This window comes from Sinocyclocheilus grahami, unplaced genomic scaffold (assembly GCF_001515645.1).
Source record: "Sinocyclocheilus grahami isolate Dianchi unplaced genomic scaffold, SAMN03320097.WGS_v1.1 scaffold233.1, whole genome shotgun sequence".
Classification (NCBI taxonomy): Eukaryota; Metazoa; Chordata; class Actinopteri; order Cypriniformes; family Cyprinidae; genus Sinocyclocheilus; species Sinocyclocheilus grahami.
The window spans coordinates 2,134,261-2,150,554 of NW_015505412.1; the positions used below are offsets into that span (position 1 = coordinate 2,134,261).

A 16,294-nucleotide genomic window follows, 5' to 3' on the forward strand; every position below is an offset into this window, starting at 1 on the left:
AGTTCAGCCATTTTTAAGCTATAAAGGAACTTTTTTTGCTTTTATTTCCATATGGGACAAAGTTCAAATGAATCAATGAATTAAATAAGTTTGCAGGCAGTTTTCATCTAAGTTAGTACAAGTTTTTAGAAAACACAATACAATTTTGTAATTAATTTTAAAAACATTTCAATATTACATTATTATTATTATCACATTTTATATGTTTATATAGTTACAATTAAATATATCTTTTCATTTGATTAATTTATTTCAAATTAACATTTGCATAAAACATTTTCAAAGTTTTATCATTTTTTTTGGGGGGGGGGGGTAAAAATATAAAAAATTTAGTAGTCATTTTAGTATATAAAATATAGTATTAATTTGTAAGATATATTGTATATACTTTATTATATTTATTTATAAATATTTTTCAGTTTCATCCAAGTATTATACGTTTTAGTAAAAGAAAAGAAAAGTATAATAATTAAAAATAATTGTTTATTTTATGGGCATATGGGACCAAGTTCAAATGAATCAATAAGTTAAATAAGTTATTACAGGCGGTTTTAACCAAATAGTACACATTTTCAGAAAAATATTTTAAAAAAAAGTTTTAAATAAATGTATATTTATATATATAAATGTATATTTAATATTTTTGTACTGAAAACTAATTAAAAATAAAGTTTGCAGTCATTCAAGTATTTAAATAATTTACAAACATATTTTATTTTATTTCATAAGTTTATTCTGGCCTTGACCAGTTCTTCTAAACAGTTCTCACTTTACAACATCATACTGGATTTTTGTGTGCTGTGCCATTCTTTTGTGTATATTTTTCACATTTTTATCTGTTGTCTGTTATCTCTTCCATCGCTATTCATCTTGTTCGAAAATATCTTGTCTTTAGTACAAGGAGATACAGCAAGCTTTTGAATTTAGTGTCTTTGTGACTTAAGAGAACATTGTAATAATCTGTGATGTAAATCGCTGGCACCTCAGACTTGAGGGTAATGAATTCTTGCTTATGTTCACTGCAGAGGGACCCTTGGGAGCCCACGGGGAGCGACGGGGTGGAGGGTTTGTGTGGAGATGCTCTGGCTCCCATGCCCCTGTCTACACCCAGTTCTCTGGTCAACCCCGAGACCGTCAGCCCGACCCAGTTCCGCTCATCATCCCGGGGCTCTAGCATGACGTCTTCACAGTCGTACTCTCTCCATTCACTGGATGAAGTCAATTATCACTCCTCGTTTCAAACCACCTCTGGCAGCTTTGCTTCCCTTTCATTCATGACTGAGCCTGCATCCAAACTAGTGCCAGTACTACCCTCAGAAGATACTGAAAATGCCCCTTCAGCCTTGAGCGACAGCCTGGCTTGGGGCAAGGAGGACACTGCTAGCACTTGGTCACATTATGAGGTCAGGAGGGCATTCTGAGATTGAACTGGAAGGAAATAAAGGCTTTCCAGCCTTGCAGATCAACACCTCTTCAATACACAACAATTAGCACTCAAATCTTTTTGCCAGTTTTACTTAGCTTAACATTGGGGAACAAATTATATAAATCTTTGATTTAATGATTTATTTGTATCATTTATTATAATTGTATCTTCTTTTTTTGTCATCACAACTTATATTGTGTCAGCTGGATAATTAGGATAATAATCAGTATAAGGTGTCTGTTTATTCAAATTTTTATTACTGTGACACATAAGTGACTGTGAGTCTATATAAATGTTATTATCTGCAAACGTTAAGTGTTACAATATTTATAGTCGCTGTGTAATATCTAGCTAGTCCTATTTCTCTTCTTGTGACTCTTCAAAGACCTGTTGTGAAAATGGTCTAAAAGGTAAATAAACTAGAATTACAAAAAAAAAGCATTCTCGTAACTCTACAAGCACGATGGAATTCAAAGAATTATAAAAAAAGTTATAAACAACAGAAAAAAACATTATATTTAATGAAATCTCATTTTATTGAACGATTAAATATACAAACATTTTCAGGACAACAAAAACATTAAAACAAGTTTTTCATTAATATATTAATATTTTTTCAAATACAATTTAGAGGATTAGGAAAAATACATAACAACAGATTTCTTTTTTTATTCTTTTTTTTAATTCATTTTTTTAGATAAAGAGATGTAAGTCAGTTCAATTCTAAAGTAAAAGTCTTTCAGGAACTTTTTATGTACATACAATATATACCATATAAAACTAATAAATTGACCTAAAATTGATTGATCTATCAGATGCTGTCCTATAATAACAAATATTTTTTTAAGCTTAAAAGAAAAAAAAATTTCAGAAGGATTGCTGAAATAATAGCACAAATCAGACCCAAATTCACAATATTCACAATTAAATAATAATAATAATAACAATCAGAATCAGAATGAGCTTTATTGCCAGGTATGTTTTCACATACGAGGAATTTGTTTTCATGACAGAAGCTTCCGCCGTGCAACAGAATGACAGCAACAGAACAAAAACACAGATAATAAAAGAAGAATAAATAATAAAAAAAGAACAAGTAAATAAGGAATAACAATATATAAATTGACAGTTGTATGTGCAGGTATATTACAATAGACAGTTTTGTATGTACAAGTATATTATGTGCAAATTAATAATAAACAATAAAACTGCTATCAAGTTGAAAGCTTACAGGCAATAATTTAAAGCAGATTTCTTTGAATTAGAGTAGGCTACTGATTCAATAGTCATATGCAATAGCAATATATATTATTATTTATTATTATTATTTTAACCAGTAGAATTTACCTCTGCGTGTGAAAAGTTTGGAGAAATTGCTGAAAGTGCATTACATTTATTGCCAAATAAACGAATTATGCTTTATATTCATATAAACGGAGTCCGATGAAATAGTTACACGCAATCCTCTTGCGACATGGCCTGCAGTTCTCCCGTTTCATCAGTAGGGGGCGACATTCAACTATCTCGTAGTAAGCGACCTCCACAACCCGGTTGAAATCTTTCTTAAGAGATTTTTTTAGGATTATGGAAAATCTGTTCATTAATTTGACTGATAATAAAGGGCTGGTAAGAAAACAATATTTTGAAACTGGAGGCCTATCTGCAGCGGATTAACTTTACAAAACAATTTCACAAAGGCATATTCTTCCACATAGTCTGCCGAGACAGAGTTTAAATGAAGACTTACCAAGGTGTTTGAAGATGTATTTATAAAGTACCCCATCTTTTTTTCAATACTTAAATCTCTAATTATTCTGCCGTTTCGAACGAAATGTTCGATTTGTCTGTACTACATGTCACATGGAGCCATTTTCGGGCTTCTCTTCTAAGACAAAGAACATCGGCATGTAGGTTAATCATTCTACATGCGTTCAGTCTTAAATACTCGACAGTTAAATCTGACACGCGTAAATAAACAACGGCATTATGATTTCAGAGGTCTCGAAATGTAAATGTGCCACTTGAAACTTTTCATTTAAATGAGGCTATTTCAGAAATAAAAGTGTGTGGGTGTGAGATTCTGTTTGAGATCAGCACCACACAGCATCAAACAACACCCTACTTATATATTTTTTAAGCATTTAAATGATGATAATATGCAATGATCAATTAAACTGATGCATTAAAACAAAAATACCCTGAGAAAAGAAATTAATAAATATTATTGTGAACACTGATGGTTTAAGTCTCAGTTAACTTGACTTTTGATTTTTAAGAAATGCCGAGGACCCTTTCAATTAAATATATAATTATAATTGAATTTATTTCATATTCAGCTTTGTTATACCTGCCTCCACTGTCCTAATACCTTGACTTTAGCAGACGTCCCAATTGTTCTGATGACAAACATGGCTGCTTTCATATGCCACGCCCACCACTCCAAAAATTCTTAAAATACTGCCTAAATTTGTTCCACAAGACGCAATATTTAATTTTTGTGATAAGACTACCTATTACAGAAGATATTTACAATGTGTCATGGCATGTAAAACTTAATTTGAGCCTTCAGTCTCCCTGCAAAGTTGAAATAGTGCTTTTAAGTGAGACTCCAACCATCAACACCAAAAGGATGATAAGATGTTAAAAATATATATTTGGTTGATGTCAAAATGTGAAATAACACAACATTCTATTAAAAGAGATGTTGTTATATGCACTGTAATAGCGAATATCACTCAGAAATAAGTCTTTTTATGAAGCCTTTGAATATTCAAATTGAAAGTATAGCGCAATCAAATCATTGTCAAATCATTGAGTTCTTGGGCTTTTAAATAGTAGGGATGAGGGGAGAAAAACTCAAACTAAAATATCCCTAGCTATATTACTGTGTAATTGTATATGTCCTGAGAGTGTTTTGAGGTTACTTTATTGAGACTTTTGAAGACTTTTGTGAATAATTCGTTCTTGCCCATATAATAGAGCAAAGAACTGACGTTGGGGTGTTTTACTGTAGCTCTGCCAGAGATTTCCTCCTTTTCAGACCAATATGTCTGGTAAGTAAAAATTCATTTTTCTTTCATATAAGATGTTTTCTTCTTCAGCAACCTGAAAAACATTGAGAGAAAAAAAGATATTATTTAAAATCATTAAATACATTGGTAAACGTTTCTTGGAAATGTATAGGTCAAAACTTCAGTCTTATACTAATATTTTAAAACAGCAAACACATAAGAAGGATTACATTTAAACAAATTTGTGCATTTTTATATAATCAATTAATTGAATAAATGTGCTTTCTGAAATTGATTTCTTGCAGTTTAATGGGAATATTAATATTTCTGGTGATTAATTCAAGCTCACGTTTTATTTATAGCTTGAATTATCTGTCTGCCTTGTATTTTTTGCTCAACTTTTCTTCAAGCAAAACTGAACATGGATTTATCTGAAGATTTATTTTCTGTGTTATTTTAAACTTTACGATGTCGACCATCGTGTCAACTGAATGCAATGATTTCCTGAATAACTAACAGTAAACGATGACTGAATATAATTTCGACATTTTAACCAGAATCCAAACTTTTCTTCAGAGCGCATACGAATAGACTACATATTAAAATAGGTTTAGCTGTCAATGAGCCCATTAAAACACAGCCGAGGGACGTTTTTGCTGTCTTCTCAAGCTCAGCGCACTTTTTGCCCTCTGTAAACTCAACTGCCTCCATGAACTCAGCCATGGCGTGGCGTTGTTTTGAGTTACTTATGTTCAGACAGAATTTTTATGTATACTAGCTATATTAACAGGGATCAGGAAGACGTCCCACTGTGCATGTCTTCACGGGACCGAACAACCAATTAAAAAATTAGGAAAGAAGGACAACTATTTTCCATCTATTTTTGCACATTTCATTTTGGGGGAAGCTTTTAGGCGCGGCTTCACTCATATAGGAAGAGATAAGAGGACTGCCCATTAACTATATCAAGAAATAACTTCACATTTACCAAGCTGATCGCAAAAACTAACTTGGACCCCGGACGTTTTTAGGGAATTTAAAACAACTGTTGCTTATCGACAGCGGCAAATCTAAACGGGTTTTCTGTTGGACTCCGGCTTGAGTTTACCATCTATTTTTCAATGTACATTCTCTGTTCTCTTGTATGCGGCTTTTGCTGTAAGAAGAGTGTTTACTTACGGTTGTAATTCGTAGAGGCGTCTACCGAGGAAGCTTCTCTTTCTCCTCGTCTCGCAAGCAGAGTTTTACAGTATTTTTACTTCGCTCCCGCGAACCCAACTTTGTGCGCCTTGTGCTCTCGAGTGAAACTGTCAATAATTAGATTAGGGTAGGCTTAGCTTACTCGCCAGTTTAGTCGGGTTTTTACAGCTATAAGAAACTTTAGACTGCTCGAACTCCAAATTAAAACCGTCGTCCCGAGTCAAAGATGGCTGGAGAGCATGTTTCTCGAAATGCTCTACAGTTTATTGTAATGCGAAACTAACCAATTCACTGCCGGATCACTAGTGCGCTCAGACAAATGGAGTCTTAACTGGGAAGACGAGCATAGTTTTTCTAATCTTGTGGGATATCTTATATTTATTGGCGTTTTCCAATGGCATATGGAAAAAAGCGAACGCTATCTGTGTATGGTGAAAGAGGGGCAGTGACAAATAAGGACGTCGAAGATTATAAATAGGAGAAATATTCTAAAGATCTACTAAATAGATGTGCCAATAAGGTCTTGATGTAATCTCTGTATTAGTGTTGCTTCATTCATTTTCATTCATTAAAAACATTGTTTAGAAATATTTTCGTTTAATGACTCTAAAATGTCAAGTGGTGTAACCATTAAGTAAAAAGTGGCAAAATAGTAGGCTACTTTCCTTGCAACTTCATTATTTTGACATGAGATCGGTTTTTTTTTCTCAAAACAGTTTTAAACACATTTTACACAACGTAAAACAACTAAATTGCTTCCCACACAGACATTTATTTTCATTATAGGTAGAAATGCTATAATGTCAACATATTTGACTTTGAAGCCCCACAATTATATATATATATAAACAAACAAGAACTGAATAAATCTCTTCTATGAAGAACATGCATTCATTATCTAAATGTTTATATTTAAAAATATATATAATATATATATATTTTTTCTTTTTTTTTCTTTAAAAAAAATTGATATATATAAAATATCAAAATTTAGATAATCAATGTAAAGTTGATTTGCAACGATTTGTCTCGTGAAAAGTGCTATACAAATAAACTTGAATTGAATTGAATTGAATGCATGTTCTTCATAGAAGAGATTTATTCAGTTCTTGTGGGTTTTTATTGACATATCAGATCCAAACAAAAGTCACTTCACTGACCCAGAACCATTGTCTAAAATAAAAGATGAATGTAAAAACTCTGATTCCAATACATTAACATTTTCCTTTTGGCAAAATAAAAAGAGAGTTTTTTTTCTGCACAGACTGCTTTACAGATAATCTGAATTTTGACAAAAATATTGAAAATTAATGCCAGTGGTGAATGAAAATGAAATAAAACTTTCTGACTTGTTTTTTCCAGCAGATAAACCCAAGGTATACCAGGGTGTGCGTGTGAAGACCACTGTTAAGGAGTTACTGCAGAAGCACAGAGCCCTGCAGGCACAGACAACCGCAACGGTAAACAATGGTGTTGGATAGGCTACCAATAAAACTCATAAATCAGACACTACTGACGTACAAGTTCATGGTGGCCAAACTAAAACGAAGCCTGGTCAGTGTAATATCAAATTTAAAGCACCACGCCCCCCCCCTCCCCCCAGGCCTATATGTGCTCGAGGTTTCAGTTGATACCACATAATTGTACAAACTAACGGCAGATTTCTGCTGTTTTTCAACTGAACGAAAGCAATAATTAATATTTTCCCTTGCCTCTTTCTCTCTTTTACAATTGTAATCCTATAGAAATCACAAGCCATGGCTGCTCACGATGTCTGCTCTACGACCATGAATAGTAAGTTAAAAAATGCTAAAAAATTAACTGGACGGCGATAACTGATAGTAATCTCAATCCCTTGTCCCATGCAGTCGAGACATTTCACAAAACAGTTTACAAAGCATCAGATTTCAGTAAACTTACAAGCACCTTTTGTGGATATTGAAGAAACCTTCTGCCTGCTAACATGTAAGAGCTTGAATTTTAATCAGGAAACCTGAGACAAAGACAAAAAGTATACTGACTGCATGCAACTTACTATATTCCAAAATAGAAACCCTTTTCATCCACCGTCAGGCATCAGCTCTACATTTACAATCTTACAGGGAAAAAAAGAAATAAAACAACAATGACACCTACATCTATGTGTTCCTTACAGATCCGTGAATGATCTCCTTTTTATAAACTACTATTCAAATGTGATTTAGCTGTTTGGCTGATGGTCTCGTGACATCATCTCAAGTCTTGCTGGCCTAATTTAAATGTTCTCCTGTGCTCAAACCAGCATTTTCTTCTGTCTTACCCACAGCCCACCTTGATGTCTTTGGAATGCAAGCTCCAGAGCCCTATTTCCAGACACGTCCCTTTACCGAAAATGTCAATATCCCGATGGAGAATGCTTATGATCATCAACAGATGATGCACTTGATGCCACCTGAGACTTTCAGCGGCAGTAATTTCGTGTATCCCACTTCTTCGCAGTGGTCTAATGGATATATACCTTCTAATACGGACCTCTATGGTACTAGCCTGGTATGTGTTTGGTGCTTTAATTTTTTTTAGTAAACCTTTTTTTTTTTTTTTGGCATTTGGACGGTTCTGATGCTCAAGTATGTTTTCACTAAAAATAAAATCACGCGTGCAGAATATTTAATAATTAATTTTTCCTCAGGTATCGAGATCACCCTCAGACTCATTCAATCTCCCAAGTCCAGTCGACTACAACAGTTACTCTCCCCCTCAGTCCAAATCTTCATCTTCTTCGTGCTACAGCTCTCCAGCGCGGATGGATTTGAGCTCCAGTTTCTCTCCAGAAAATTACCACTATCAGCATTGCAACCTACAGCATTGCTTTTGTCTGTCGCATTGGTCCAATGTGCAGGAAGGCATGGCAACCTCGGAGTTTGCGCCCTACGGCTCATCAGACTGTTTGTATTCATATGGCGACGACAGTAATTTCAGAAGGGATACTTCAAACTCAGAGATGTGTTACTTAAAAAATGCATTTTGAAGCACTTTGCGCGAATATTCAGTGTCATAATTGATTCATTTGAATGCATGTGTTGTATTTTAGTTTAGATAAAAGAACAAGCAGTGATAGAATGAATGATTTACAAATAATTCATTTATCTTTTCTACAATAAACATATTTTTTTCGTAATTATACTGGCATTGGGGAAATATTTCAGATTTACAGCGTGCAGTTTCTGTTTAGCTCTTGAAATGTACATCGGAGCTTCTATAGTTTTTTTTAACGTACAAATAGAGCTGTGGCACTGAGGGCTCATTTATTGTTTTGCATATCAACATTCGACATTATGAAAAATACCAGAAGAAAGCTTTACAATTTGTTACTTATGAAAACGGATTTTGTCCTGTAACTAGCTGTTAACATTTTTCTTTGCGCCTAACAAATACACTGTTAATGTCAACTCACACTGAAAACACAAGTTTAATTGCTGCCTTCATCATTTTAAAGTAAAAACAAAGCATGCATTGCACTTTTTCAATACTTTACTGAGTAAATATAAAGCTCCTAAAATTAGCTATAAATTGCAGAAATTATTGAGACAAGTTCATTTATAGAAGACGTTTCTTATCTATAAGAATATAGACGATTTATGATTTATCTATAAACTGGTTGTCACAGCACAAACTGATCGTGGAACAATGAGTCATTATCACTCACTTTCACCAAAAGATAAAATGGAAAGAAAGTCGCAGCCCCGTTAACTGAGGGTCAGAAGAAGCTAAAAGACAATAGGAATCCCACAAATTGCATTTAATGTAGATATATATCAAGAGGTTAACAATTATACATGTGAAATGGTAAACTGGTCAGGGACAATCGTATAATCTCATATAAAATACGATTTCTAAACGATAAGCAGTTTATAAATTCACTTTAAGCTTGTCCTAAGTTTTCCGAAATTAAATAGAAAATAGAAATCAATTAATGCTTGGACATCTGTTTTTAAACATGCCGAGACATGTTTTTTTATATTAAATGTCCCGTGTCTTTAACTTTGGAACTTGGCACGCTAATCACTAAACGGTCACGCAATGGTATATTCATTAACTAGAGAAATCGGGAATGTTTTGTAGTCAAACAGAAGGGTGTGTACAGTGATCCAGAATTGGCAGACGCACACGCTTTGTGCCTGATGCTCACCAACTTGGAATTCCCCTCGGGAAAGCAAAAGACAAGGAAGTCTTCCTCTATCTACACGTTGGCTTCTTGTTTCCTTGAACGGTTTCCCTCCCACTTCTGCACAACGCGAGGTCTGACAGCGATACTGATTCCAGCCCACACTTCTCTCATGTTTTTTTCTTCTTCTGAAAAAACTAAGTAATTGTAATTCTTCTCATAGAGTGCAGTCCAGCAATAGATTTTCCAACAGACTGTATAAGCACGCCACTGGGAACCACAATGGAAAGGCCTGGGGGACACGGGTGGACTGAGTCCGGGGAGCTCCAGTTCAAACTGGTTACGTTTTTGTAGGGAAATGAAAAGGATTTATGACTTTTTCACCTCAGTATAGTCTAAATGAGCTGTGAAAAAATCCCCACCCAAATGTAGCGGAATCTTGTGCGTCAGTGGTTGCGCAATGCTCGTCTCTGTGAATAGCCGCAACACGTACCCGATGCGCGTCCTTGCGAGATCTTTCAGTAAGTTGTCAGCTCAGTTAACAGGTGATGAATTAAGAATATTAAGAGTATTTTAAGAGTCATTTATACTGTATAAGAAAAGCAGTACGTTTGATTTCACTGGCATCATTGCTCGGTGTTTGCATATCTGATAGTGGATGATCTACATTTGTCAAATACATGTTTTGGACGGTTTCATGTAGCAACAAAATCACTTTGCATTCAATATTTTATGTGTTGCTTAATACAGCACTTGAATGAACAAGAATAAAGTTAAACATATAAATGGCTATACTATTTAAATAGCAAAGTGGGGGTCTATATATTTTTTTATCAGTTTTATTTTCATAAACATGAGACAATATAACACTAGGGTTACATGAAAAGGGTCTGTTATAAAAACAAACAAATAAAACACATATTTGTGAGCATTAGCGGATCTTAAGGTGAATAAATCACAGTTTTCATCTGTGAATCCTGCTAATCAGGAAACAGCTGTGTCCTCATCAGGGGTGCAACTCTGGTCTGACTGGTGGGGGGTGGGGGACGGGGCAAAACTGAGTTTTGGGTAATAGTCCATTTTCATTTCAGTTACAACATACCATTTTAATATGCAATTCATTATCAAAATTAAAACAACACACAAAACACAGGAATTATGAACAGTTTTTAATGACTCATGTAACCTTGCATTTTAATAAATAATACATAAAGACAAGTAAACAGCCAGTAATACATTTACAAATTATAGCAATAGCACAAAGATACAAATGAAACAATGTGCTTTAAGTTTTTCAGCTGTTCAGGAATTAAATACTATATATGTCACCAGTTCACCAGCTCCTTTCACCATGCCTATCACCCTCAGCACTACACTTCCCATGATCTCCTCTGTCTACCACCTACACTTACTCCCCAAACCACCTACACCTGCACCCGCTCATCAGGACACATACTTAAGCAGTTCGCGCACACATCTCAGGCTATGCACTGAGCTCAGCACTCATTAAGATAATAAATGATATTCGCTTAAATTCTGAATCTGGCAAAATATCAGTGCTGGTACTACTAGATCTCAGTGCTGTGTTTGATACTGTCGATCATAACATACTACTAGAGAGACTGGAAAACTTGGTTGGGCTTTCTGGCATGGTAATTAAATGGTTCAGGTCATACTTAGAAGGGAGAGGTTATTATGTGAGTATAGGAGAGCATAAGTCTAAGTGGACGTCCATGACATGCGGAGTCCCACAAGGCTCAATTCTTGCACTGCTCTTGTTTAGCCTGTATATGCTCCCACTAAGTCAAATAATGAGAAAGAACCAAATCGCCTATCACAGCTATGCAGATGATACCCAGATTTACCTAGCCTTATCTCCAAATGACTACAGCCCCATTGACTCCCTCTGCCAATGCATTGATGAAATTAACAGTTGGATGTGCGAGAACTTTCTTCAGTTAAACAAAGAAAAAACCGAAGTCATTGCATTTGGAAACAAAGATGAAGTTCTCTAGGGGTCTAACAACTAAAAATCAAGTCAGTGTTCTTGGTGTGATTCTGGAGACAGACCTTAGTTTCAGTAGTCATGTCAAAGCTGTAACTAAATCAGCATACTATCATCTCAAAAACATTACAAGAATTAGACATCTGTTTAGCTGTGCATTTATTGAATGAGCACTGTGCGATGTCCGAACTGATTGCACTATATTATATGTATAATCGTCTTTTTAAATTCATTTTAAACCTCTTAAATCAATTTGTTTTAAATAATTTTCAAAGTTTTTAAATTCCTTGTTTTATTGTTGTGATTATTGTTTTTATTTTATTTTATGTAAAGCACTTTGAATTACCATTGTGTATGAAATGTGCTATACAAATAAACTTGCCTTTTGTTGCTGTTACATGACAACTTTGTCTGACTAGGGGTGAGACGTGGGCTGATGATGTCATCGTTTCAGAAAATATACAGATTCGCTGTACACATGAATACGCAAGGGTGGCGTTTAAAGATTTATCCACTCTAGGACGCAGTTTCAAACAATATAGTTTTCACTCTCCCAAAATGCCGGATCCATCTGGTCGAAACGCCTATACAATACAAAATGTATGCGTATACAGCTAAACGGGTCTCCGTGTGGAAGGGGCCTCAGTGTCTGGTCTCGTTGATCTCTACGAAGAAACTTACCTGGCTACTCACCTGGTTAATGTCCTGCGTCCGTTCCTTAATACCACAATCCAGATCTGCAGATCAGCATCCACCTGCAACAAACAAGAAAACTGTTACCAGCAAGTTAAGTCCATTGAATTCAACTCTGTTTCTGATGCTCATCCTTATGCATCTCAGCTGTTCTACAAACTTGTGAATAAACATCTTGAGATTGAGTTTACCTCTGAGTCTTGTCTGTCTGTTGTGCTGACAGAAGACCAGACCTAAGATGAAGATAGCATCCATTAATGTGTGCCCCATGAAGGAGGATGAACTCTCTGGAGTAGGTACTGTTTTTATCTTCCAGGGTGGCAGGTGTCTAGAGGACTATGTGGAGGAGTTTATAGACACCTGCCACCAAGCCACTTGCAGTGACCTCAGTTTGATGGAGGGATTCCAGTTTGGGTAGGATGAGGAGATCCAATTTGTGATGCTGCAAGGAGATCCCATCTGGTCATTAGCAGTATACTTGAACTTTGCATTATGTATTGCAGGATCCTCATTCAAAGTTGGCGTAATGGAGGCCACTCCAGACAATGAAATCCCCAAGTTCAGCCGTGAAATGACTCCAGTCCCCGAGTTCAGCCCAGAGTTGATTCCAGCTCCAGATTCTGCTCCAGAGTATGAAAGCCCAGAATCTGCTCCAGTTTTCATCACAGAACCCGCTCCTGAGACAATGCCCCCCATAACCTCTGTCAAGAAGAGGAGGCAGAGAAATAATAAGCATTCAGTGTCGGCTCCAGCCCCTGAGTCCGCTCCAGTGTCTGTCTAGAGTTCTGTCTAGAGATTGGCTCTAAAATCAGCCCAGAAATGGCTCCAGCAACCAAACACAGCCCAGTGAGAGCTTCAACACCCTAGTTCAGCCCAGAAAAAACCCCAGTCCTTGAATTTAGCCTAAAATGACTCCACAGCCCGAGTTCAGTCCAGAGATGGATCTAGCCTGGTTAGGGCTCCAGTCCCAGACTTTAGTCCCGAGCCTGATCCAGCATCTGACCACAGCCCAGTATCTGTTCCAGCCCCAGGTCACAATCCTAAGCCTATTCCAGTCCCTGATCATAGCCCAGTGTCTGTAATTCCAGACCCTTGAACACAGACCTGTGTTTATTTTAGCCACTGATCGCAGCCCAATGTCTGTTTCAAGCCCTGATCTCAGTCTAGTGTCTGCTTTAGCCCCTGAACAAAGCTCAGTGTTTGCTCCAGCCCGTGACAGTAGTCTAGTGATGGCTCCAGCTCCTGAGCACAGTACGGAGATGGCTCCAGTCCCTGAGTTCAGCTTAGTCCTAGAGTTCACTCCAGCCCCAGTATTCAGTAATGAGTCTGCTCCATCCTCAGAATTCTGCATCGAGCCTATTCTGGCCCCAGAATCAGCCACAGAGGCCACTCGTCCCTGTAAGAAAGTTCTCCATTCATGTCCAGTCCTTGAGTCCATAGTACGAGAATTCCCCCCTAGACCAAGTATCTGCTCCAGCCCTGGACAAGAGTCCAGTGCAGGCTCCAGCCCCCAAATGCAGCCCAGAGATGGCCCAGATGCCCATTTTCATCCCAGAGATCTGTACAGAGAACCCTCTTCTACAGATTTCTCTCCCTGTTATGGCGGTGGCCATAAAGTGTGTTTGGGCAGCACACTGCACTCAGAAGGATATTGAAGCAGAAGCTATTTCTTCTGTCTGTCTAGATACGACCAAGAAGGTCATCCCCAAGTTTTCTGTTTGCCCTGCTGCGGCCATGGAGTCCGATATTATCCCCTATTCTCAAAGTTCCCATGTGGAGGCTGATATTAATTCCTGCTTCCTGAGTTCCCATGTGATGGCTATGGAAGCCTACCTGATCTCCTGTTCCCTGAGTTTCCCTGTAACGGCTATAGAAGCCTGCATGTTCTCCTGTTCATCAAGTGATCTCAAAATAGCCAAGGAGACGGCTATGAGGTCATATTCAGAGTTTCCCCAACACGACCACAAAGGTTATATCTGAAGTTCCTATCTGTATCAATGCTACTGCAGTAGAAGTAAAAGAACCTTCTGCCAGCTTCTTCGTGACCACAGAGGTTGTATCTGAACTCCCTGTTTGCATCGTCACGACCGCAGAGGTCGTATATGAACTGCCAGTCTGCCTCAAAATGACCAGAGGGATCAAACATGAACCAGTCTACCCTGGAAAAATCACAGAGATCATCCTGGGAAACCCTGTTGTCCCCAGTCATGGCCGTGGAAAGCGCTGTGTCCTGATTTGCTGTTTTCTTCTACTTTTGTTCTTTAACGTTAATGACACAGCCAGCAGCAGGTATGTTAAAAGCTGCTGTCACTTTAAGACCAAATGCACAGATCTGACACACGTGAGATTTTCTCCTAACAGTTTATGTTCCTTTTAAAACTTTTTATTTAAACTCAGTTAAGACTGCTCTTATGAGGATATATGCCAAAATGTTCATTTTGTGTGTATTTGTCCGTTCAAGCGCCGTAAGATGCAAATGTGAATTAATTTTGGGTTTGTGCACACACACAGCAAACAGCGTGTGTGGTGTCTTCTGCTTCTCATCTTAGGAACCACACTCAGTCTTGTTTTTGATGCCAGGAGATACACTTTATTACATCATAAATGATAATAAATAATAAAGCGGAGATGGCTCTCTCTGCAGCGAACACATCTCCAGAATGATCATCTTGTCTTCTTTTTATACTGTTCTGACTTTAAGGCGTGGGGTATATATTCCATACAGTTTTTTCCATACATAGAATGGTTCCTTTGTGCATACAATTCTCTAGAGAGAAAGCCCCCCCTCTCTAGTCTTGTTATGGTAAAGAAAAGACCCCACTTATGTTTCCCAGATGTTTCTAATCTTAGGTCTGTACTTCTGCCACGTAGGCATGTTTTTACACACAGGCATATCGGATTATAATGGAAGTATAACTAGATATTTAAATGGCTATATTACTAATGATTACACTCGAACAATTCATCTTTTAACCAATAAAAATCTACCACACGTGCAAGTACAGAATTTAGGGTTTCTTGCGCTTGAACAGTTTAAAATCGCTTAAATTGGTAAGACTTAAACATGCATATGATAAACTTTCATGACAAATTAAAAAATGAAGCATTAAGATGAAGGATTAAGCTAATTTTCAAAAAGTTTCCCACTAAATGACCAAAAGGTTTGATCAAGTATTGCTACATCTGAAATTGTATTCTCTTTGAGTAAATACTTCTTTTGAATAAAGTACTTAATTCACGACTGTAAATAAATATGTTCTATGGAGTAAGCCTATGAATGCATGTGGTATGATTAATCCAGATATGGGCTATTACATTTGTCATGTTGTCATTGTCATGTGACCTACCAGTCATTCACAACTCCTCTCCTGTGATCATGGGATAATAAAGTATCCAGTGGATGCACATTTCAGAATGTTGCTGGAAGTGTAGGTCATCTGGGTACTTTTCGCCTACTGTTTCAAGAAGACTGTGAATTCAGCCAGTCTTTTCATAAACTGTTTTCACCTACTATTTAGTTGGGAAGTATGTGTATTCGGACGCAGCCATTTTTTCATTCATGGTTGTAACAATGTTTTAATTATATAAGTTCTATTATGCAAATGTTTGATTGAATGATGTTTCTTAAACATTCAGTTGTTATTCTTTAGAATTATGTCCCATATTAATCTAAAAGTCTATTTAAAACTGGATTTTATTGTGAAGAGAGGCTGATGAGATTTAAAATATGCCCCACCCCTCCTCACACACAAGTCCCCGTTTTTGTGAGATATACAGCGTGACCTGCTAACTACAGAAAATATGTTTTTTTTAAA

At 36.6% G+C, this 16,294-nt stretch overlaps 1 protein-coding gene across 4 annotated transcripts; it reads left to right on the top strand.

Annotated features, from left to right (window-relative positions):
• The first annotated feature begins 5,205 nt into the window (after nt 1-5,205).
• LOC107597510 (uncharacterized) lies at nt 5,206-8,794 on the top strand. 4 transcript variants are annotated; one of them, XM_016288606.1, is made up of 5 exons: nt 5,206-5,595; nt 7,000-7,097; nt 7,383-7,431; nt 7,943-8,166; nt 8,306-8,794. In XM_016288606.1, exons 1-5 carry the CDS (start codon nt 5,559-5,561, stop codon nt 8,642-8,644), a joined length of 747 nt encoding a protein of 248 aa, XP_016144092.1. In that variant the 5' UTR covers nt 5,206-5,558; the 3' UTR covers nt 8,645-8,794. The 4 variants fall into 4 exon arrangements, with proteins under 4 accessions (XP_016144092.1, XP_016144094.1, XP_016144091.1 ...); XM_016288608.1 differs by having other exon boundaries at nt 5,216-5,560; XM_016288605.1 differs by lacking the exon at nt 5,206-5,595 and having other exon boundaries at nt 6,874-7,097.
• Nucleotides 8,795-16,294: the final 7,500 nt, after the last annotated feature.

Excerpts from the sequence above, each read along its gene's own strand:
- LOC107597510 (XM_016288605.1), top strand. The coding sequence starts at position 6,948 with ATGCCAGTGGTGAATGAAAATGAAATAAAACTTTCTGACTTGTTTTTT. Across the intron at positions 7,098-7,382 it reads AGGCACAGACAACCGCAACG|AAATCACAAGCCATGGCTGC; the intron begins GTAAACAATGGT and ends GTAATCCTATAG. Across the intron at positions 8,167-8,305 it reads ACCTCTATGGTACTAGCCTG|GTATCGAGATCACCCTCAGA; the intron begins GTATGTGTTTGG and ends ATTTTTCCTCAG.